At 39.7% G+C, this 24,811-nt stretch overlaps 2 protein-coding genes across 3 annotated transcripts; both read right to left on the minus strand.

Annotated features, from left to right (window-relative positions):
• Positions 1-1,189: 1,189 nt before the first annotated feature.
• kdm5ba (lysine (K)-specific demethylase 5Ba) lies at positions 1,190-19,609 on the minus strand. The gene is made up of 27 exons (XM_051416130.1): positions 19,279-19,609; positions 14,609-14,686; positions 14,075-14,197; positions 13,763-13,933; positions 12,743-12,868; positions 12,318-12,405; positions 12,100-12,221; positions 11,808-11,966; positions 11,556-11,675; positions 10,366-10,524; positions 9,704-9,885; positions 9,427-9,589; positions 9,115-9,234; positions 7,994-8,188; positions 7,371-7,552; positions 6,567-6,688; positions 6,312-6,459; positions 5,819-5,939; positions 5,231-5,586; positions 4,489-4,627; positions 4,208-4,387; positions 3,973-4,131; positions 3,397-3,816; positions 3,175-3,265; positions 2,887-3,074; positions 2,507-2,770; positions 1,190-2,329 (listed from the first exon to the last, which is right to left on the minus strand). Exons 1-27 carry the CDS (start codon positions 19,429-19,431, stop codon positions 2,192-2,194), a joined length of 4,467 nt encoding a protein of 1,488 aa, XP_051272090.1. The 5' UTR covers positions 19,432-19,609; the 3' UTR covers positions 1,190-2,191.
• Positions 19,610-21,929: 2,320 nt separating this feature from the next.
• On the minus strand, positions 21,930-24,071 carry rabif (RAB interacting factor). 2 transcript variants are annotated; one of them, XM_051416210.1, is made up of 3 exons: positions 23,895-24,071; positions 23,460-23,611; positions 21,930-22,445 (listed from the first exon to the last, which is right to left on the minus strand). In XM_051416210.1, exons 2-3 carry the CDS (start codon positions 23,601-23,603, stop codon positions 22,197-22,199), a joined length of 393 nt encoding a protein of 130 aa, XP_051272170.1. In that variant the 5' UTR covers positions 23,604-23,611; positions 23,895-24,071; the 3' UTR covers positions 21,930-22,196. The 2 variants fall into 2 exon arrangements, with proteins under 2 accessions (XP_051272170.1, XP_051272171.1); XM_051416211.1 differs by lacking the exon at positions 23,895-24,071 and having other exon boundaries at positions 23,460-23,801.
• Positions 24,072-24,811: the final 740 nt, after the last annotated feature.

Genomic DNA, 24,811 nt, shown 5'->3' on the forward strand with positions numbered 1-24,811 from the left:
CAAAACACAACCAGAGCAACATTAACCTCATTAATGACAGATGTGCACAGGTCAGAATAATAATGATACATTAATTTATAATAAAATGTGTATAGAAAATCAAACCTGATTGTTAAGAAACAGTAAATATTGTTGGGATTTACATTATCATGGTCCACTTATACCATCATATAGGTTTGGCCTTCCATCATTGATATACACTCTCTGATCAAAATAATAGACACACCTGTCAGTTAATAGATATATATTTAAATGTCATTGGATCAACACAAAGAATTAACATCATAAAGGTAAAAGCATTGCAGGACTGTTGTAGTTCATTAGTTCGAGCTAGATATATCTGATACACTGGCAACAGATTCAACAACCTTGCAGAGACCCATGAGACCCCCTTTTCTTGTTTATCTTGAAAACAAATCCCCCCAAAAATAATAATTACAAAAAAATAATTGACTAACTTGTCAGATAACCTCGTTTGCAAATGCCATAGAAATGAAGCTGAATTCAGCAGTTTATCTCCACTTCCTGTTGGTGTGATCTGTACAAAAGAAAACTAATCTAACACACTGTTCATACTTTTGTTGGGGGTAGAAACACACTGGCAACCTGGCTCTGGCTCAATATACATCTGTCCAATGCAGATCTACTATCCTCAGCCTGGATGGGTAATTATAATAATTAGTAATTCATAAGTTAATATATTAGTATAACAATAAATAGGTATAATGTTAATATAATAGTATATTGTTAGTATATGTTTACATATATATACTATGTTGGTATATTCATATAATAGTATACTATAAACTACTAGTATATTATTAATTATATTATAGGTTAATATTACATGGCACCTTGGAAGCCACAGTCACAGGTTGCAACCGTGGGTGGTTCCAGGCAGCGAGTGACAGGAAGTTGAGACGAACTCGGTCACATGGGAACAAGCTATCAGCCTAAAAATAAACCTGTCACTGAAAAGTCACACAAGTAGAAAAAGTCTGAAGGTTGTCACTGAAAAGCATATCAGAATATAAACAGAACAAACTATTTCAGTGCCAATAAAAGTGGTTCAATGCCAATGTTTCCTTTATCAGTTAAGATGCTGTTTTTAAATGCCAGATTTGATTTTCAATGCCAAATTAAAAGTCACTGTTAAGGCTTCACATAAGAGGATTGACGAGTCCAGGCATATGGGAACAAACATTTTTTATTTTATAATGCAAACTGCAACATATGAATTATATTATTTACCCAAAAGGAGCAGAAAAGGTCATATTACCCGTGGCAAATAAATCACACAGTCTGTGTTAAATCTAAGTCCAACACAATATTTTCATCCTAAACCATAAAGGGAAAATCCACCCTCAAACAAAATGTACATTCCTTTGATGTCGGACAGTTCGTTCTTATTTTGTGAACATGATCAAGTCTCACCCAACGCCAGCAGAACAACAGATTAAGGACTTGTTTTCTTCCTCCGCAGACAGCGCAAAAGGGAACCAGACTTTATTTAAAAGTCAGTGATGTGTTAAGGGATGTGGGGACATATTCAGGTGCAAACCTTTGCACATTTTAGATCAACAAGCTCAGACGTACAGTCAGCGCTCTCTGGTTTCAATTCAAATGACTTCTGTTCACAAATTTTAACTGAACTGTGTAATATCATAGGATTCATAAAGTGAACTCTTCTGGGGTTTTGCTTCAAGGCTTTCTATGAAAGAATTTCTAAGCACAAATATAGCTCAGGCGAAAACTGAACCTCAATTAATCAGTTCAGCTATTGCTTAGATAAATAATATTTACTCTACAAGAGAAAGATAAATTTCACATTGTTCAGATGCATGTAAAAAAAAAAAAAGCAGTTCTAAAATGTGATGTCAAATTGACTTTTTTTGGTTGAAAAATCCCTGCGCTGTTGATTCTTGAAACATTTTGCCATTTTGTACACCTGCATCAAGTCTTGGAAAGTTTAGGAAAAGATTAGTTGATTGGCTGAAAAACCAGCCACATGACAAAAAATAGTGACAGAAGTCTTTTGTAACTCTGGAAAAATCAGTGAATAGCACCATGTTCACTAAGGGCAAGCCAGAAGATAAAGGGGAGACGCCACAGGGCACACAGAGTTCAGGTGTGCACTTAAGTGCTGGGCTCGCAAAAAAACTGCTGATCCTTCAAAGTCACTTTTTGGTCTTCATTCTCCTCTGTCGTAGTCTGGCTGTGTGCAGCTTATGCAAATATACTCCTCCTTTTCTGCTCGCTCAGCAGACAGTCCTACACAGATCTGGTGGAACCACTGATTGCAGCTGCCATCACATTGGACCCAGTTTACCTGAGAAGCAGCAAAATAAGAAAGAAAACAAAGTGATGTCAATGCGTTGTTGCATTTATCTTATAGCATTATTTCTTTGTACACTGTAAATAAAAAAAAACCCAAAGTACATTAACCAGTTAAAACTCGGGTTCGGCGATATAAACCCTGAATATAGTCGACTGATGTAAGACTAACCTCGTCGCCCTCTGGCTCTCTGCACCATGGTGCAGCACACAGTGAGTAGTCCTCCTCTGAATCTGAAGGAGCAGGGTCGGACACCGTGTGTGTGGGAGAACAAGTCCGCTTAGTTTCTTCACTCCTCTCTTTGCTTTTCTTAGACTTCTTTTTGCGGCACTTCTTGGCCTTTTCACTGTGCTGAGAGTCGGAGCTTTCCTTGCGTCGCTTGGTCCTTTTGCTCTGAGCGTTCCCTGCTTCATTTTTGAGACTGGAATCTCTGTTCTGCATTGAGACATAAATGTTACAATGAATATATATGATCATAGTAGTGATCATATATCAAGTGTGATTGAAAATATGATCCACCATCAATAAAATGTTGCTGTATTTGCCGTTACCTTGTTGTGGTGGGGGCTTCCTCTCGGAGACGGTTGGTCCTGGTCTGTGTTGCTCCCACAGGGGGAACTATGTGAGGGCAGAGGGGCCAGTTTGTACAGCAGGTATCTGTACAGCTGCTCAGTTTCAGGCAGAGTGACCTGCAGTAGGAATCCCTCCACCATCAGCTCCTCCAGCTCAGGACCGAGACCTGTGACAAATATGATGAGCGACAGAGTTCAGAGGTGAGATAAAAAGACAAAAATGAATAGTATGTGTTGATGCAAAGCCTTTAAAGCTTTAACACTGACCATAGAGTGGAACAGAATGGTTCTCCATTTGAAAAAGTGAACCATTTATTTCCTGAGTCAGATGTGAAGATTCTGTGGGTCCAACTCTCCCCTGAAACAATAAATAAACAATCTACTTTAGTATGCTTGACAATGATCGATGGGTCTAGCACACAGAGCAATAATCAAGAGACTCCTCTAGTCAATATTATTTACATTGAGTTATATTGTGTTCCTACTAACCATCTTCGTCACTTCCTCCAGCACTCCCTCTGTGCTGGCCTGCTGGACTCTGTGCTGCCATCGCACCGTCCTCTCGATGAGGAAGCGCAGGGCGTCCCCCTCCGGCAGTCGAACCCGGATCCTCTGCAGTGAAGCTAACAGGGGCAGGACCTTGTCCAGAGGCGGTTTCCTCGACCGCTGGCAAAGCGGACAAAGCCAGGCTTGGCCGTACTCGAGCTCTGTGGTTGTCGTAACACAGCCGCAGTGGAAAACTTCTCGACAGAGCTCACACTGCAGCATGGAGCCCGAAGGGGCCTTTTGGCAAACACAAATACTAAGTGCACAACAGTTCTCAGCAGGAAGAAGCTTGGACTCATTTGAAGCACGCAGAGACAACAAGATCTCCATCTCCCTCTGTCGGACCTCAGCGAGAGTGGCCATCTGTGAAGGAAGAACATTTCATTTAACAATCTCACTTTACTGTGACCAACTATTGTAATTAGAGCTGTCAAAGTATCATCCCAATCTTACAGTTTTACAGTTTTTTGGCAACCCAAATTATACACAAGTAACACAAAATACTACAGCTTCACTCACAGCAGAGGCAGAGTCCTTGCTCTCAGAGAGAGCTCTCTCCACGTCACACAGAGACTCCAGTTTTGTTGAAGATTTTTTACCAATCTGTGGAGCCTCTTTTGCTTTTTTAGATCTCGACTTCTGCTGTCCAGTTCCTACATCACATCTCGGGCAAAGCACCTGAAAACATAAACGTGTTATTTGTCTGTCCTGGAAAATCCCTTTGAAATGAGCACACAGACTGTTATCTCTTTACCTCAAGGAGAGAAAAAGGTGAGTTTTTCAGTAGGAACGTCTTTGCTGCGCTCTCCTTCCAGGTCTGAATGTCACTGACAAGAGCCTCCAGTCGACTCAACGGGTCGAGCCTCGCTGGGATGCCCTCTGCTCTGAGAACCAGCTCAGAGAGGCTGTCCAACACAGGAATACGTCCCCCGAGCTGCAAGCATGCACACACAAGGTTTATAAACCAAACTCGACCATCTCTGACTAAGTGTTAAGTGCTGAGAACATTCGGCAAGGCTTAAGTTGATAACTCACCTGGAGTGCTTCAGCTTCATGAAGCCATTTCTTGGCCTTGGTGATGACATCCTTCAGCTGCAGACAGTTGGGCAGATAGGCAGGGATGTTCTCTACTTCCTGCAGAGCAGCATCAAGTGTGTCCATGCTGTGATATGGCCTGTGAAGGGACATGAGCTTTAATAAATACAGAGCTGGATGTTGAAGTGCCAGTTTATCTCCCACCTTGAGTGTTTCAGTTTTGAATTTTAGTAAATATTTGTGATTTATATAAACATCAAATAGCACAGGAGATGCTTGCTATACGGTTTATAGTGTGTAGTCTCTGTGGAGCCATCAGTGGGCAAAGCACTGTCACAACACCACGATCCTCTTCATCAAACATGATCCAGCTCTCAACTGGAACAAAACTGTGGTTTCCCTCAGTTCTGATTAGCGTCAGATTTCTTGTCCATTCATAGAAGAGAAAAGCTTTTTAGATCTTTCAGAGACTGAAGCTCTAGGAGGGGTAGTATGTTTGTACATGTGTAAGGAAGGGTCTGTCACCGCTGTAGTTGTAGCTCGCAGCTTGCAGTATTGTTTAAAATGATTATTTTATATAAAAAAGGGTAATAAGTGGAAATTTAACTGGTAAAAATTATTGAACAACTGTAGTTGTATCGAATTCTGTAAATGGATTATACTTAATAGCTGAATAGTAGATTCAAGCTCTGTAAACTGTTATGTTATGGAAATGCAACCTAGTGCAGCTCAGTGTCTTTACCTGGCTTCCATGAGGCTGAGGGCCCGCTCCTCCCACTGCTCCGACACCGTCAGCAGCTCCTGCAGACGGGCCATGGCTCTTTCCACAGAGCTGTGAGGTGCCAAGCCCACACCCTGGTCTATCAGCCTCCTCATGGTGTCCAGACAGAGGCTTTCAGGCCGGCTGCTGGCTTGCTGCACAGCCTCCAGCCAGCGGGCCTGCTCCAGTCTCTCCCTCAGCAGGGGCAGCTGAGGCAGCTCCACATCCAGGCCCAAACTCACGTCCAGCAGGTCCTGCAGCTCCAGCGGGCTGGGTGAGTCATCAGAGAGGACACGTTCACTGCGCTGCTGGAAGTCGTCCACCCGGGTCAACAGGTCCTAGGATGTCACATTAAATGGGCATTTAGGAACTGATATTTGACTACTGGGACAAGACTTCATTCAAAAACTGAACCAAAATCACTGACATAAACATTCAGACAGCAAAGTGTTTAAGTGAGAATTAAGTGCTTCAATATGTGCTGAAAGTAACCGATTCAACTTTAATGATATTTAAGAAAAACTGTACCATGGACTTATAAAAGGAGTTAATGCGTCTAAGATTACCAACCTTAAGTAAAGGAGCCTGTCGGATGTTGCATGGCAAGTTGTCAAACTGTCGGACAAAAGACCTCAGCTCCTCCACAGTCAACTCGTTCTGGTTTTGAGACTTTCCTCCTCCAGAACGATACCTAAAATACACACAGAAACTGCTCAACAGATCTCTAAAAACAAGCTCCATTCTGCCATCTTTGGCAAGTTCAGTGGAAATAGTAAATGACACCTACTACATCCTATAATAAGACAATAGAGTCAGTTACAATAATGAAGATTTTTACATACTGTAAAACTGTAATTTCTAGAGATATAAAAAAGAAAGAGTAACAGTAAAAATATAATTTAACTAATCCATTATTATTTAATTACACAATGTCAAGTGTGATGCATAATGGGTCAAAATCCATGCGGCAGATTTTTATAGATGGGACACTTATTGTGTTATGGTTGTGTAACACAACTTGAATTTGAATTCAAGCCATACTGGGAGAGAACACTTCTTGTACCTCGTCTGCCTCTTTCCATTGAGAAGCTGTTGTGCCATCACGGCAACTTTATCAGCCTCTGTGGTGACAACGCGTAGCTGATCCAGGAGGCTGGTTGGTGGGAACTTTGTTTCTGCCTGCTCCACCAGGCTGTGAAGCTCTTCCAAACCTGACCGGAAAGCAGTACAAACTCTTAGAAAGTATAAAATATAATACAGTGTGTATCTCCTTAAAATGAAAGAGAGGGAAAGGCATTTTTTAACAGCGGCTTCTAACCTCTTTTGTGTCCTTTGTTCTCCAGGATTTCCTGCACGTTGCAGACCCAGTCTTTATAGGACTCTGCACGCTGTGTCACTGATGTCATCATGGAATACAACTCATCCAGCGTAAACTTATAGCTGCAGGAGACAAGACAAAACAAAGCAATGGATATACAATGATTATTGACATTTGACAAGGTTATTTCCTACCTAATGCCAATTGTAAAATTACACTTTTGTCTGATTCGACTTTGGGTGGAAAACTGGACATTAAAACTACAAATAATCATTGTATATTACTGCAGAACTGCTTAACTCTGCATAACTCCCTGTAAAGTAAAACTTTTGTATGTAAAATGTATGTTTTATAGAAAACAAAAATGTAATCTTTCATTATTTGGATGTTTTAAATTAATTGCTACATATTCCCATTTCACTGCCTCAGAAACTGCATGTGTACTTTCTTGATGTAATGTCTCTCTACTTGGTAACACAAATATTTTAAAAATAGAAAGCAGGGCTCATTTTTTATGTGTGCCGCGTACAGCACAGTTGAAAATAGTTCAGTTAAGTATTTCACTCTTTATGTAAGAACAAGTCAGCAAAGCTTCCCAATTCTGCAGGTTTGATTCTCGTAGGTGATCATAATTGTGGTCACCATGTGATTTTGTGTAAATGTATTTACTTTATTCAAATTTAATACAAAAATACAAGCTCCTTTTATGATAAAAAAGAAAATCCTGATGTAGGTAGCCTTTAGCAAGAAAAAGGTGGTAGCTTAGCCAATGCTGTTCAGTTGTCGTGGCTACTGAAGACTCACCGGAGTGTAAGGTTGCTACGAGGACAGGAGCAGAGGTCCTGGGCGTGGTACAGGCAAACCATCTTGTCAGGACTGCAGGCACAGGTGATGCCAGACAGGTAGCAGGTGGTCCGACACTTGCAGCACTGCTGCTCCTCATCTGGGAGCACCTCATAATCAACTTGTCGAGATTGCACCACACCCTGGGGATGCAATATCATACTCATTAGAGCTTCAGGGGAGACAGAGGAAGTAAATGAGACAGATGTGCAGACAAATAAAGTCTTCCAATGTAAATCTTCTATTACGATAAATGGCTTCAAAAGTTCCAATTTATCTCTGATGACATAATTTAGGGTATAGCAGCTTTGCTATGACTGCCTCACAGGAGCTAATACAACAAACTGAGACCATTCAGACCCTAAAACTCAACAATTGGCTCTGTTCAGTGTTTTATTGCAATAATTTAGACCATAAAGAAAGTCTATTCATTGTGCCATATCAACTGTTTGTAAGGTAATTTTATATTATATGTGCTAAAATACTAAAACTACTGTGTCCTTCCATCACTGAACTTAATTAAATCTTAATCTTGAATAAATAAAAATAAAACACAACAGATGCTGAAGATAAGAACTACTCACCATCTTCTTTATCCTCTCTCTTAGTTTCTCTTCTTCGTAAACCATGATGGTCATCTCTTTCTGCACTGCTGCTGCCAGGTCGACATCCATCGTTTCTGCTTTACAGGCCATGTTACAAACCATCTCGTCGTGGGAGAAGACGCAGTACCTGCTCAGCTCGCGATAGTGAGCCACACACTTACGACCAATGGGCATCTGTCAGAAAATACACAGTCAAGTTTGAGTTTAGGAGTGATGGGCCAACAGGAACAAAAAATAATAAGAATAATTAAAAACAGGCATCTACTTTTAAAAATCTGATTACCATACAGTACAGTACACATTTACAGTATACAACATTTATTTTTATTCTGTGACACGTGAAGTCTAAACCGATTGCTAATCATTATTGGAAAACCAACAAAATCAAACCCATGATTCTGCAGCAAAAAAACTCTTTAGGGGTGGGCGATATGGGGAAAAAAATAATATCTCAATATTTTTGGGGATTTTGGCGATAACGATAATAAGTCGATATCCTTTAAATTGTGATTAGAATTGTCTGAGTTAGGGCTTGTGTCCACCAAACGCGTTTATAGCGCTGAGAGCGGTGTTAAAAGTTGAACAGATTTCAACTTGAAGCGCTCCGAGCGCTGCGCTAAAAAAAAAAAAGTCTCCGCTGACATCTCATCACTGCTGAAGGCGCTTAGCACTCTGAACGCTGATGCCCATAGGACCCACGTCTCCGCACTAAATCATCTGAAGTACCGGTAGCTTCAGGGACTGGAGGTGCTTGCATTTTCTCTCTACCATCACAACTCACTGCTAAACTGTTGCAAGGAGGATGCTAAGGAGAGGTCACGTGATCGCGTCATGCGATCACGTAGGCCCACTAGTTGTGTGACTGACTCCTGTCATGCTGTAGAGAGCGTTGCTGCAACGTGTATTAAGTGGATGTGAGAAGTTTCCGTGTGTTTCAATGTTTTTGGCGAAGTAATTTAAATACTCGATAATGGAAATTTGCACAACGTCAAAACAACAATGATGATATTATCGCAAACGATATATATCGCCCACCTCTAACTACATTTGGTAAATATAATCTGGTACTTTGCAAACAAAGGCATAACAGATTTTCTTACCCAGTCCATGGTGCAAAAATTTACAGCTTCAGCAAAGTTGAAACCCTGGTTGAATCCACTGTGGTAAGCTCTGGGGAAAGTGATGACAAACTCGCCTGCACATTGGTTGGTGCGATAGATCTGGTTAAAAGGTAAGAAAGAAACATTACAAGCGGTACAAGGATTAACAATTCCTGTTTTTACAATAAAGAGGATACTAACTACTTACTACAAGTAAGGAATTCTGTCATCACACTATGAATAAATAAAGATCCAACTTGTTCCAGACCTTTAAATGTGATGATTAATAAATGAAGTGTAACAGAAGGTTACCGGGACGCCGTTGTTCATCAGCGTGTTGGGATTCATGATGGTGACCAGCTGGTGAAGGAGGTCTGGCTGGGACTCGAACAGCTCAGGTGCCAAATTCTTCATGACTGACTCAAGGTGCTCTGCAGCGTAACCAGGGGCCCCATACCACGTCTTTGGCTCCCCCCTGCGCATATGATCAAAACTATTAGTAAAAAACACTTAATACCAGACTGTTACCTAGTCTACAATAAAACTTAACATAATAAATACACAATAGATTTCAGAGAGTGCTCTCTACCAGTGAAGGTAGTTTATGGAGTAGCTCCAGTGGTCTTCAATATGCCAGCAGAACGAGGAGAAGCACATGCCCACATATAGCCAGGGTAACTTCATCCCACAGATGTCGGCTGTAACGTGAGTCAGCACCGAGGCATCCAGCACCGGCATGTTGTTCAGGTTCCAGCCGCTGCTCAGGTAATGCTGCAGGTCAGAGACAGGTCTCAACACTCTACGTCTTACTCAAACATAGCCCTGTTCAGTTTACAGCATTACAGTAGTTATCAATGGGAAACGTAATCCTAACAGAATATCAGTGTTGTTCTTCCCCAGCTATCAGCCAAAAACCGACATTGCTTTAAGGAAATACTGAAAGTTGTTTTGACAACATCGTCTGTAGAAGTTATTTTTGCTTTGATGATCATTGTTTATTAATTAATGTGGGTAGACATCTGCGATGACCCATATTTTTAGAGTTTCAGTGAATTCAGTTCAAATACACCAAGTTACAGAGAAAAAATAAGATAAGATAGAGCTTTATTTATCCTGACAGAGTTCAAATATAAAATATCAATAAATATACCAAATATACAAAATGCCAAAACTACTGTGTATATTTTAAATTTGCACCTTGACGCTAGTCAAATATAATACATCATCCCCATAATAGCAGACAGATTGTACCTTATCCTCAGGAGAGACTTCAAAATGGCCATTCCTCACAGGGAAACCACTCCCAAACTCCTTGGAGGCGATATCTGCTCCATACTCGACGGTTACATCCTCCTCAATGGTGCTGACTAGACGCCAGAACTCCTTCTCCACTAGTTCAGTGGGAACCATCTAAAATACACAAATAAAAAGATGGTGGGATTGTGTGCTGTATCAACACAAATCTAGATACCGAAGCTAGTTTCATCACATGTTCAAACAAATTAAGGAAATCAAAACATGTCAGAATGTGTCTGCCAGAGCCAATGACAAGATCATGAATTCAGACAGACAACTTTTTCTCCTGTTGCTCACAAGGTCTGCTTTTTCCCTTCTAGACCTGTAACCTCTTTATGCAGTACAAGTAGATCCACATGGTGTGTGTGTGTGTGTGTGTGTGTGTGTGTGTGTGTGTGTGTGTGTGTGTCAACATCTGATAAGACAAACAGGACTCTTTCTGGAAATATGTTGTCAATGCAGCCCTTTGTTACAGACCAAAGTGATAAACGACAAGTGAGAGAGTTCCAAGACTGTTTTCCTCAAGGTTCTCACAAAATCTGCCTCAAGTGTCAAGAAAACATGTCTGAGATATAAATAGAACAATTTCCAATTATTGAAATATTTTGTGGGTTTGCTGGATGAATGGAAAGTCAACACCAGTAGTAATATAAACAAACAACTTCTGTTTCCACTGTGCCAAACAGTTTAGGTTTTGTATCATATTATAGCTCAAGTCATGACAGTTCATTTTAACATTTGTAAATGTCCAGATTCCATTATAAATCTAGTATTGTTATTATGTTATTATTTCCTTACAAGAGTTAATTTCCTCCTCATCTTTTCAGTTGGTTCAGCCATTTATCACAACCTGGCTCATTATATGTCCTAGCTATAAACAGCCAAAATAATCCCAAGAATGTAATGATCTATTAACAGACTTTATTCATTAATGTCAGTTTCACATCTATCCGACCACACGTCAACCTTTTGTTATCTCTCTGTGCTTATTTATATGAAGGTGCAATTAAAAGGTCGGCATATAAGAGGAGATATATAGAAAAGCAACTGTCATCCATACATTTCCAGTTCACTGACACTTTAATATCAGTAAACAGAGATAAATAACCACTCAGATATACAACTAACAAGTGATGCAAACTCACATGAACCGGCATGTTAAAATAATCAGACTTGAAGGAATCGGCCATGTCTCCAAAGGATTGGAGGGTGTAGCTCCTGCTGGCCTGTTCAAAGCCAAAAGCGACAGCAGGTTTGCCACATTCCTGTAACAAATAAAATAAAAGTTATTTAATTTTTAAAAACCAGTTGTATTATACAGTTGTACTATTATATGTGAGGAGGCTAATTTCTCTGCCAGGATTTAGGTCCCTGGGGGTTCAGGGTCTGCAGCTCACCTGAGCCAGGCACTTGGGACATCTCCAGTCACCTTTGGGAACGTCGTGGAGGGGAGGGATCAGACAGAAGATGTGATAGCTGTCATCACAGCCGTCACACAACAGCAGGCGGTCCTCAGCCGTCCCACTGCCACAAACCAGGCACATGTACTGGTCCACCTGAGGAGACAGAACAACTGTGGGTGCTGCCTTTCTTCAACACTACAACAAGGATAAATGTTTCTTTATACTTGCACAATACTGGAATTATAGTAATGTAAGGCAACATTTAAAAAAATATACATATACTTACTTTGTTTAAGGGAGGTTTGTTTATCTTGTTTAATACATATTCTTCATAATCGGTTGGATCCTCCTGTTTAATGGGCTCCTGTTTAATGGGCTCCTGTTTCACCTCAGTGACTGCCATCCTCACTGAAAGATAAAGATGAAGGCTCAGTGGACACTTTAACATTCTCCAGTAATGTCACTAATTTTAACAAACACCCCTTTTCTTTGCTTTGTTCTTACCGGGTTCTGGTTTGACAGAATACGTTCCCATCCTCCTCCTGAGATTGGGACGATTCTCACAATCTTCGCCAGGTTCGGATTTAATTCTCTGTCGGAGTCATAGTGAGAGTCACAGAGTGAGACGGAGGGAACAATAGTTTACTCAACAATCATTTTACTGGTTCCTCAATGATATATGAAGGACAACCTTTTCACTCTTAAAATGCAAAATGGCCACAATATAGATTAAGATCAGCTGCTCCTCTGTCATATTATTCCAGTGTGTGCGCGCGCGCACGTGTGTGTGTGTGTGTGTGTGTGCGCGCATATGAATACAAACATTTACTTAAATGTCCAGCTTTAAAGGACACACATTAAAATATCTTACACATAATGAATTAAACATGGTGACAATGTCAGAGAACAGAGGGAGAGATCGGACTCACTTCAGATCCCATTCGTTTTGCCCGGCGGGCGATGCTGCATGTCTCCTGCGGCTGGACAGACTGCCGCTGCGGCAGGTCATGAGGAGTGTACTCCTTATCTTTAGTGTCATTGGTCAAGGTGGCCCTCTGCAGAGAGAAGTAGGTAAATGTGATGAAAGTGATACCAAACACTGAACAACACTGACTAAAAACTGAACAAGTGATGTTAGTATGATGACCAGATTGAGCTTTCTTTCTAACATGTATCCAAATAAGGTTGTTTATTTTTTTATTGAAATATTTGAATAAATAGGGACCATTCAAAAGGGATAAAAGTATCACAAACAGACATAGTAACAAAAAGCTGTGCTCCTTACATTTAACTATTGTACCAGTTTTTTATTTTTTTAAGATCTTGCCTCTAATAGATGACATTCTGAAGAATGTCAAACACTTGGAGCCTTCCACTAAAGAGTATTTTTCTGCACCTTGCTTTAGTAAATGTTTGTGCAGACTCTCAAGAGATCTTGATTTGGCTGCATTGTGATTTTTTTTATGCTTATTGGATTGCATAAATGTTTTATTGAGTGTACAAATGCACCTGTTGTTGTGCCCAACCCCTGAAGCAGTGGCACTCAAAGCCTAATTTTAACAAACTCCGTCTTTGATAACTGTGTCACCGCATCATCAGCACTGATCAGCAGCAACTGTGGCTGAGACGCCTCAGTAATCAATACCTGGCACTGTTCTACAACCTTTGTTTCTATGACCAAACTAAGACTGGGTCAATGGACCACTTTAACTTTAATTATAATCCTGTCAACTACATTAATACTGTGTATATTGAGCCTGTAGTGAAATAGTTCTAGTCAGTAAATACCATTGAGTTTATTATAATGAATTTTGTAGCTTGAAAAGGGCTCTTAAATGGACTAAATGGAGTATGAATTCTTCCAACATCCACTCAACTGTGAACAACAAGAATATATATTGCTGCCCAACTGGGGAAAAAAAACAAACATAGGCTAAGATAGGACGTACAGGCAGATTGTCTCCAGTCTGGAACAATTTATATGGGTAGAGGATCCTCTCATAGTGTGCCCGCAGATGGGAGCCAATAGCTTTGCCTGGAGCAAAGCCCATCTTGACGGATATCCTAGTCCAGCGCCGCTCTCTGCAGACTGCCTCGAAGCCACCTTCTTCATTCACCAGCTACAAAGGAGAGAAATTAAGAATTCAGTCTATGTGTAGGAAACGGTTTTATATTCAAATGCGAATATTGTAAATATACATGAATAAATGATTCATATTTATAGAGTCTGGATTTCAAAACCAGTCAAGATTTGCATGTACCTTATTCAACTGGTAAAGATCCAAAATCTTTCTTTCCACATGAGGGATTTTCAGAGTGCATCCTTGAAGCTCCCAGAATTTAGCTATTTGATCCAGGAAGTTGAGCTTAACTCTGGTCTGAGCCTAATGTATAATGAAACAAAAGTTAATTTTCTGCATTGAACATTTTATTGTGCATTTGTTAACATGACGGCAGTTCAAGAAGTAGGGAAAAAAAATAAAATTACTCGTGACCTTTGTTAAGATGTTGTCAACTGCCCTATGACTAATTTTAGAGAAACCTACTAAAATAATCTTCCAACATTGTCTCTCAGCGCAACTGACTGACCACAGTAACTAAACAGCTTAATCTAATTTATCAGACATTTTGAAGCATGTTTTACATTTGTATTGTTTGAGGAAAATTGACAAAGACAGCATGTCAGCATAAAATCAATTGACGGGATTTTCTTTATTCACCAAACATCCCACATGTACACGTTCTGCATTGTACGCATCTTAAATAAACAAACAACAAATAATAAATGAATGTACCTCCAACTCATTGAGTCTTTGTATCCGAGGTGTGAATTTCAGTCTGTCAACATCACAGGCAAATGGTGGCTGCCAGTCCTGAGAGAATAAACAAAAACATTGTGTTGTTTATGATGCTCATACTAAAGCAGTCTGTAGGAGAGAGGATGTCACGTACAACGAGGCACCATGTGAATGATGGGTAGTTAAAGTCACAACACTTAAAACAAACCTCTCTTAAGGATAAGGCATTATTGTATATATTATTTATTTTTTGTCAACAAATCCCACAAAAAACACCAAAACCAACAGTGTGTCAGTATATTCAGAGCTCCTCATTCAGTCAGTGGCTCTCCTCAGACTTTAATCTTTAAAAACAGGTAACAAATATATACTTTCATTTTTTTTTTTTTTTTTAAAACAGCCCAAATCATTTTCTCAACCAGCTGGGATCTGTCATTTTTAGCAACAGTTAGTCAAACAGAACGCAACAGAATTTTGTTGTTGCTGACTATTTTCAGCCTCACATTTGGTGCACTTTGTACACCTGCAGGACACTTTATGTGGGATTGACCTTAAAATAAACAACAAATACAGAAAACACTCAGAGTACCAGAGCTCTGTATTGAACACAGTTTGGAATATAGTTTAACTGAGTTCTTAACAACAAATGAACGGGAAAACTAGAGGAGAAAAGACCCTTTGGCTGTTGCTTCTCATTACATCAATGTGATATTTTAACATCTGTCTTCTGATCCTTTGTTAAAGCATGCCTGTAGTTAATAAAGAGTAAAAATCTAAGCCTAATCTTGACTAAACACCCACTAAATCCAAGAGACTGCAGTTCTCCTAGTAAACCTACAGACTGTTATTAAAGACAGGAAGTCTATGTGTCTGCTTTGTGCAAACATACTGTGCACAGGGAATCAGGTTGGTCAACATTGACAATCGAGTAACGGTCGATTAAATGTTGATTTTTGTGTGTGTTGTGTGTGTGTGTGTGTGTGTGACATCTATTTATATAAAACAAAGGTGGTAAATAACAATAGCATAGCAATTCTAGAGGTGATGTTAAAACTAAACAATATTAATATATTTAAAAAATGTTTGTCAGAACCTTTGAATAAAAGTCACTAAAGAAGTGAATCCACAAAATGATCCCACTGCTGTGTCTCTAAGTGAAGGAGTTCACTACCAAATGTCCTATAGACAGACTAAACACAGACGTCTGATATTAATGTGCTTGCACACTTTCAAAAGCACACCTACTCACACAAGACCACACAACTTCCTGTAAAACTAGAGAAGATGGTGTCTACAATGGCTCAAGCGTCGGTGAGATAATCTGAAACATTAAATGTGTGACACCACACTAATGTTCTGTCATGAGTGAGAATGTTTACAAATAAGACAAAAACAACCGGTGAAATTGTGTCCTTTAGTGTGATAGAAAGTGTGTAATCCTGGCCACACTGAAGCTGGTGATGGCATACAGGTTCACAGACTGACATGGTTGTGTTGTTACTTCCTAAGCTAAAGATAAAAAACTAAAGTTAATAGTATGAACAAAACTCTTAAGCGTGCAGAGCTGAAATTATCCTGCTATTTCTACAAAGATTCCCACATCCCACAATCTGAGGAACTGAGGAACGGACAGAAATAATTATCCTAGAGATAAGATTGAATTTTGCCCTTCAAACAGTATGTAACAAATGTTGTCAGACGATCTTACACAAAAACACACAGAAATCTATTAACTCTAAATAAAGAACTGAACAGATGGTTACTTTTTCTTTAACGGCTCTGATTCTTGGTCTCAACGCTGTGTTTAGACTTTGAGAAAAAAACCAAACCACGTTATAAATACCGATCTAAATCAGATCAACCAAACAGGCTTGTATTGCTCAGAAGCAGCAACTATGACCATCACATCCTAGCACCGAACTCCCGACACTCTATTGCAATGAAAGGGGAATGTGCCAAATTAGCACTCAAGTTGTGTAAACTGATCATGTGACCTGACTCAGCGGGGCCTGGAAATTAGGCTACAGCTCTGAATCCAATTCAAACATTAACTAGCACAATATTTCTTAAATGTTACAGAAACATGTTGTTCATTGTGTGTTTTTTTTAAAATAGTCAGCATTGTCTTTACAACTGACCACCTACTGCAGGCAGGGTTACTGTGGGATTAGCACTTTAACATGTAAAATGTTACACAAGATTTACTGGATTTGGACAGGGTTTTTTTTTTTTTTATTACTAGGATGGAAATGCTGGTTGGAGTAGGGGCAACAATAGCTGCATTAACACCACCTTATCATCTGTAGACAAAGCTGGATTAGAACCACAAATGTCTTGGCACAAAAGGAAAACAATTGATTTGAAACATATGGAAGTGCACTGAGGTTTTTTTTTGACCTATCCACACACACAAGCGTGACCACACCAGTTAACATTACAAGCATCATTTTTGTCTAAACAGGACAAACCTTCCGCAAAGTGGAAAATGGCGAATATAGGCGGAGAGAAGTTGACCACAAACAGCCTTAAGATATCACTGACAATGTGCATGTGTGCTACTAACATACACAGTCAAAACCTGATCCCTGTAAAACCTTGAAGGCTGCATACCGTGCAACAAGAAATCACTGATCAAAAACAGGTTGTCATGTCTTCTTCCTTTCTTAAAAAAAAAAAAAAAAAAAACCCCGAAAAACGTTATGTTTATAAAAAGAGAGAAACAAATAAAAGGAGGACTCAGATCATATCAAAAAAAATACAGGAAGTTACATCTACACATTGTGTACCTTCACCATACAAGCCTCCAGGATGCCCAGTGCTGTCCGCTTTATACAAACACACAGACAAACGGACACACTTATAAATGTACTAAGTCCACTCTCAATGAGCTCAGATTCACGTTGCTGGAGGATTTAAGATTGTTTGTTGGTTTGTTTGGCCCGCACACAACCCCTTGGAGCCAGAATTTTGATCTGAATGTTCAGAAGAAACTGCTGGTGCATGACACAGGACAGCAGACAATGGTTCTCACACAGTGCGGGACAAATGGTGGAGGTGACCTAAAAAGAATGTGATTTCAATTAAATATCAATTCTCCTCCTCGCACATGAATCCGATCTAAATACTGGTCTAGTAGAAACAGGCGTTGTGTTTGAATTCATTGGATTTGCTGCTTCTTACCATATGGTATTTAGTTTAAAACAGTCATAAAAATGCCAGTAAACACAAACGACTTGAAGCTGATCAGGCTAGAGAGAGTACTCTTAAATATTTTTAAATAATAAATGGTGAGTGAATGGGACAACCAACAGTTCCTTGGACTTATTCAATGTGAGGATAAACGTGGATTCAGCACTGCCTTCTTTTGTTTACATGAGCTGTGCATTTTTCAACCATGCCTTTAAATGCATCTTTACCAGCAACAGCAATCTCTTTTGGTTATATTGCAGCCCATTCACCCCCTACCCGCCCTGTTAAACCGAGCAAAAGTGGTTTTTACAGCTTCCCAATTTCAAGAAACAAGTCTCATGTTATCTGGTAAGCACACAGATCAAAAGAAAACACATTTTCAACCCAGGACCTTAAGGTCTTTAAACTGACTCACTGATGACTGCCAGAAATTACATTAGCCAGTCAGTCAGGATAATATTATTTATTTATTTTTGCAGAATTTGCCCTTTTATCTAATTTGCGTGTAAGCTTGGACACACCCTTGAATAAGGTAACAGCCATCAGAAATAAATGTGGCTTGAGTTTGAATTACAGGGTTAAAAAATAGTATAGTATATATTTAATCTCCTTTGAGCCCTTAAAGACTTCATATTCCTCTCATGTGACTGAAGTGAAGTGTGGATTATAGCAGAATAATCACCCAATTTAAAAATTATATACATCACAATAAGATATAAAACGTCCGGGACTTGTTTTTATTACAGCAAAATAATATAAAAACACTTCGCATACAAGCCCCGGCTGTCAACAGTAAGTAATAAATGTAATTAAAGTGGTTTTAGGGATGAGACATTGACAGTGTCCGACCCTCCTCTCCATAAACAGTTGGTCACCGAGCACGTACGGAGCGGAGTCCGACAACTGCGGCTTCAAAACGGGGCCTGATTAACGGTAGCTAGGTTACCACACAACGGCTAAATCCGTCACATCCCGTCGGGGGAGAAAGTTATAAGCTATATATATATATTTAACTAACTAACTAAGTAAAAGCGGTGTCTTTAAACCCTTTTTATTTTATTCTTATATGAGCTATTTCCGTGCAGCCCAGTCCAGGAAGCATTTTCATCCTTGCGCTAACGTAAACAATTTCCATTATATTTGCATAGAGGCGAACTTTAAAAAAGCTTTTTTGAATTATTATTAAGAAAAATCGCGCTCTGTAACTATGGCAACAAACACTCGTATGTCTGTGGGGTTGAAATGTTTAAAACTTGATATATTTTTCTCCTCCTGAATGTCTGAGAGTGCAAACACAACACACTCTCTCACTCTCTCACTCCTCTCTCTCTCTCTCTCTCTCTCTCTCTGAGCTGACAATCCAACTCTGGAGCCGCAATCCGCCATGTTGAAATCTGTCTAAAAACACAACTTTGCCTGCTGCTAATTTAACACACACGAAGAGACCGCTGATACAAACGTTAGAAATGAATCCTCACCGGTGGCGGTCGGATCTTGCAGATGCCAGTTTTCTCTGCAATGGGTCGTATTTTGTTGATGTACGCAAAAGGGTCGGCAAATTCCTCCCAGCTGGGCTCAAAAACAGGGCACTCCGGAGGGGGAATGAACTCATTCAGCTGAGGTTGACTCATCGTTGCATCTTCGTTATGACTATTAGCTGAAATATTCTTTGTTTTTGTTTGTTGGTTTTTTGTTTTTAGGGGGTGGAGGGCGGGGGGAGCTTCCTCACGCCGAATATGCTCGCTTTGGATGCCTTGTCTTTTCAGCTCATGCCCACTCTCCACTCATTGAACTCAAAGACGAATTATCTAGTTGGAGACGAGAGGTGACAGCCAGAGACGATGTGCCTCCGCTTCACAAAGTAGACACCCTAGGAATTATTCAGGGCTACACACTCACACACAAACACACACACACACACACTCACTCTCGGTGGTTAGTATGTGACTCAGTTTAGATATTATTACTCATGCTAACATTCATTGTGTTTACAATCGAGTCACAGCTCGTATAGTGCGTGTTCATATGTGAGTTATATCATCTTTTAGACTCTGTTAATAGGAAATAAACCACCTTAAACGTAATTTAATCTACGTTAGCACCCCTCATAAATAACCTTCATTGAGCTTTACCCTCACACAGTTCACACTGTAACATTATTAAACGTTATTTAGTTTATTGGCACCGTGGTTTCCTGTTCGATGCGTTTGATTCGAGCACCGTGTCCGCCCGCCGGTGTGCGGACCACGGAGTTCAGTCCGGTTTTTTCAAATGAAGTGATTAATCGGATTCGGCTCCGGCTCACCCCGCCCGGTTTGGCCGAAAGAATAGACGTTAGCGACGGAACGTTGGGTGCTCTAATCGAACACACCCACCAGATCGCTGCGCGCTGACCGGCACTTCGTTTTTAAATGGTCTAGAGGAGCTCGCTGATTGGTCGAGACTGTGGTCATATGTTGATAGTTCAGCTGTTAATGTTTTAATAATAAACATTTTAATTAAGTCATTTATTCTGCGCTAACACAAACTACAACAGTTACACGGTTACATCGTATAAATTCTGTATTTTTTAAAAACGTGCCACAGTTTAATGGTTAAATTGGTTAAATCTTGTATTTAGTTTGTGTCACGGTATCACAATGTGCACGGGGTCACTTAACATTGTAGGGGTCTCCCTTTGACCTGATGGTGCTTTTATTAGTCTGTTTGTGCCAAAAGAAAATCAAATATACAGGATCTTACTGTTGATATTTGTTCACACATTTACTTCCTCTTGCACATTGATTTAATCTATTGTTGGTTGTTAAAGTCTTTATCTACTGAATGTTTATTATATTGACATCTATTTTGTCTAATGACATTGTTTTATTAATATTGTTTGTCAGTCTTACATTCAGTCTTATCACACAAACATAAAACCATGCAAGTATGACACTGATTGAACCCTCTATAAAAGTTAAATACATTCCTTATGTAAGCACTTATTAACTGAAAGGGGGGTCTTCATTTTAGCTGAAAGCTAAACTCTTGACAATCTGTGTGTTGATCGCATTATAAAGCCATTCTAAGACAAATCTGTGACTTTGGGTTACATAGTTTCTGTAAATAGAGAGTTTGAGCACAGTCTCATAGATGTGACGTGTCAGCTGAAGATGGCACACCACTTCATTTGTTTCACTCTGTATATGAGACTGATTTGAATGTCCCTGTTCTCTGTTTCGTTTTAACTTCCCGTTGGTGGATTTTGGACAGTAGATTATAACGGTTACACAACACAGGTGTCTTTCAAAATCAACTGCCCGTATTTGCTTAATTGTTCAAAACTCTGAATCTCTTTCAGCTTTACTGTCCTAAATGTTTGGTCTTTCAATTTTTTGGACATAATTCTACACCTTCTGTGCAAAACCTGCGTGTGAAGTAAGTTAAATAAGGTAAATAATGCACCTTTTTATAGTATTCAGAACATACTCTACTTCCATAAAGGGTTTTTTGCTTGAAAACACACAAAGGGAAGCAAACACCTCCACCTCCATTCCTCACAGTGTGGTCTGCTGGCAGCAACCACTGATTAGGTGGGACTGAGCTGACAGACTGGGGGTAGAGCCTTTAGTTGACAGACCGCAGCGCATACAAAATAACAATTAAAACATCAAAAGGCCACAAAATAATAAATGTATCAAATACTAAAATGACGACATCTAGTGGCAAACAGTAGACCTACAGCTTAAAACAATGAACGTGTGGTTTTAAAGGGCTGATTCACACAAACAACAAACCCTACAAGCTTTGTGTAAACTCCCTTTATCTTTAGGGTGTAAACACAGAAAATTATTATTTACCGTATTTACTAACCTATCAAAAATGTCAAACAATTTGTGAAAAATGCCCATCACAGGTTCTTCAATGTCTGCTTCTGTCTGACCAAAGCTCTTAAACCCAAAAGTATTCAAAGTATATCAATACAAAACACAGACAAAAGGAAAAAAAAAAAAAATGTTACATTTTACTGATATTTCTGCAGCTGGAATTAGTGAATGCTTCGTATTTTTACTTAATAACTGACTTTGAAGAATCATTTTTGTGGGCTACAGGACACAGAGATCAGATTATTAAGGAAACAGCTGCAGGATGGCATTCAACATCCCCCGAAAACATCTTTATTAGAACAGGATGGTCATACTGTTGTCACTGTGAGAGAGGAGAATGAAAGTGACACGATGTACATGTTACAGTATATGTAAGCTTGTGTGTGAGAGTGTGAGAGTGTGTGTGTGTGTGTGTGAGTGTGAGTGTGTTGGGTTAAGTTGAGCTCAACTGGGTGTAAATCCATGAAAAGATGCATAGCCTGCCAACACATTTTTTTTTCAGTTCTTGTGGGCTCACATATGCATTTAGACTACGCATGATTCACCCTTTCCACAGCCACGTAGAAACTCTTCTTGTCATCCAAACAGTGCCAGCCAATTGGTCCAATCTCACAATCTGCACAGATGAGATACTTGATTCTCCCCACGTCGTTGGTGAAGCCCACATTCTCAAAAGTGTACATGTCGTCCACAAACCAGTGGGCGGTCAGGGTGTCGCCGTCCACTGAGCCCTCCGTGGAGTTGAGGCCGCTCTTTTTCCGCATGGACGGTAGGAACAGCTGGTGGGAGAAAACACAGCCTCAGTTGACAGAAAAACACCTCTGAAGGAACCAAAAATCTGTAGTAAGGTCGCCATGTGTTCAAGTCTAACTGGGATGTCTGTTTCTAGTTGGAGTAGCTGGAAAAACCAGACTACATCACTCTGGTCCACAGAAACCTCCACTGGCAGAATACAGGATCCTCCTCCTGGTATACAAAGCTCTAAATGGCCCTCAGTATATTATATTTATGTTTAGAAACCTTGCATATATTCCTTTAGCATGTTTAATATGTATAATATATAGTAATATAGTATGTATGTGTATATATGGCTGTGTATTTGTGCCGATTGTTTTATTTACTGTTAGAGGACGTTTTCAGATCCTTTAATCCATGACAAGTTTGAAATTCAGTAAAGCAGCAACAAGGGAACTTCTATTTGTTGTTTACTCTGGTGCCCCCTGTGGACAAAAGCTATAATGTTTCTACCACCTTCTTTCATTGATTTTAAGGGGAATCCGGCAGTATCTGACCCAGTGGCAAGAATAACTATATAGAAATAGCCTGATGGTCTTGTTTGTTTATGTAGGTCATACAGAGGCATCAGTATTAAATTGATCCCTGACGTAGGTTTACGAATAAGTATTATGAGCTAAATGTACTTAAAAAAGTAAAAGTACAAACTCATTATTATTGCTGATGTAATCATCAGTTAATATGCATGTAGTAAGAAGTAGTAAATGTAACATCTTAATAACTCAATCATTCAGATAAATCTAATCTAGGAATAGTAGTGGAGTACAAATATAAAGTAAGATAACATAGAAATGCTCAATCTATGTACCTAAAATGTGCACCTACAGTAAATGTACACAGATGCATTGCACCCACTGGTTTTATTATCCTGTAGATTAAAGCAGGATTAAATTAAACTCTATTTATACGACCAGTGGAAATACTAATTATAAAACATCATACTATCCAGAGTTTGGAGGCAGCTGTGTGTGAGCCCACTGCCTAATGTCATACCATACCTCTTTCTCTGCAAACACAGCCATCCCCGGGCACAGCACCTTGGATCCGCAGCGCTGACACACCACAGACTTGTTGTTCTTGCCATCCTCAGAAACCAGGTCGGACCGGTCCGGACCCTCTTTGGACTGCTGACTGGTGTCCATCTCTAACCCTGACAAACCACAGATGTACTTTAAAGCACATGAAAGGATCGGCACACCGTATATCTCACCAACCCCCAGCAGACAGTCATTAACCGTGCGGACTGACTAGCTGATGTTAAATTACAGAGCTGCTTTCTGAACGAAAAGAAAGATGGGCCGCACCGGAATTACCGTCGGAACCTTTGTAGTGCGGAAGTCCGTGACAAAGAAACTCACTAATGTTTACAAATAACAACAATACACATCCGCTAAAGTCACACACAACACACTGAACTCAACCAGAGGACGTACCTAAATGATGAGGCGAAAACAAGGTTGAACGCCACAGTAAACACGTAGGACAGACAGGTTAGCTGAAGCTAGGCTAGCATACTAGCTAGTCTTGAAGTTGACCAGCCAGTAAATGCTCTCGTTCAGAAACACGTGTGGCTGTGACTTGGTTCCGCATTAACAGGCTCAGAGAGCAATGCAGTCTGTAATGTAGGTAGTAAGGGTGGCAGTGTGGTTCATTTTGTCTTTAAAATAATTGTGACTGAGCTATTTGAAATAACGGAGATTTTAAATAAATGGTGGTCTGTGAATTTAAGCAATGATTGAAGATGTACTCAACTTTTTTTATATATATATTATACCTCAATGTAAAAATACTTGTGAAGTAAAAATACACAAGTATTACCAGAAAAATGTATTTAAAAAGTGCTGTAACACCGGACTATATTATTCATCATTCCCACTGGATATACACTTAATGAAGCCCAATCCTGGTCGTGTATAAAAGAATAGGATGTACAATATGTTTCAATCTATCAGACAGTGTTTTGATTGATTGAAACATTTCCGCCTATAGAGCATCAGAGATGAGTTAGTGGGGGTGCAGTGATGTTATAACATTACACTTACTCAATATTCTGGTCATGAGTCTGTTTCAAAATTTTTTTATTTTGCACAATTCACTATTATATAAAACCCAAATGTTCACAGGACAGCATAGTTTGCATTATGATGCAAATACAGATCAGGAGATTAAAAATGTAATGTAAAAAAAGACTGTGAATCCTTGAAAGAGGAACATTATCTGAGTGCTTTCTAATTAGGTCTGGTTTATAGCTGTGGACTCATCCCCTGCTCTCAGTCATCTCCAACCAGCAGCTTATTCCAGGAGAGAAGGCCTAATGACGTGAAGCTGGGTTTTTTATGGTGATAAACAA

The sequence above is a fragment of the Dicentrarchus labrax genome, unplaced genomic scaffold (genome assembly GCF_905237075.1).
Source record: "Dicentrarchus labrax unplaced genomic scaffold, dlabrax2021, whole genome shotgun sequence".
In the NCBI taxonomy this organism is placed as follows: Eukaryota; Metazoa; Chordata; class Actinopteri; family Moronidae; genus Dicentrarchus; species Dicentrarchus labrax.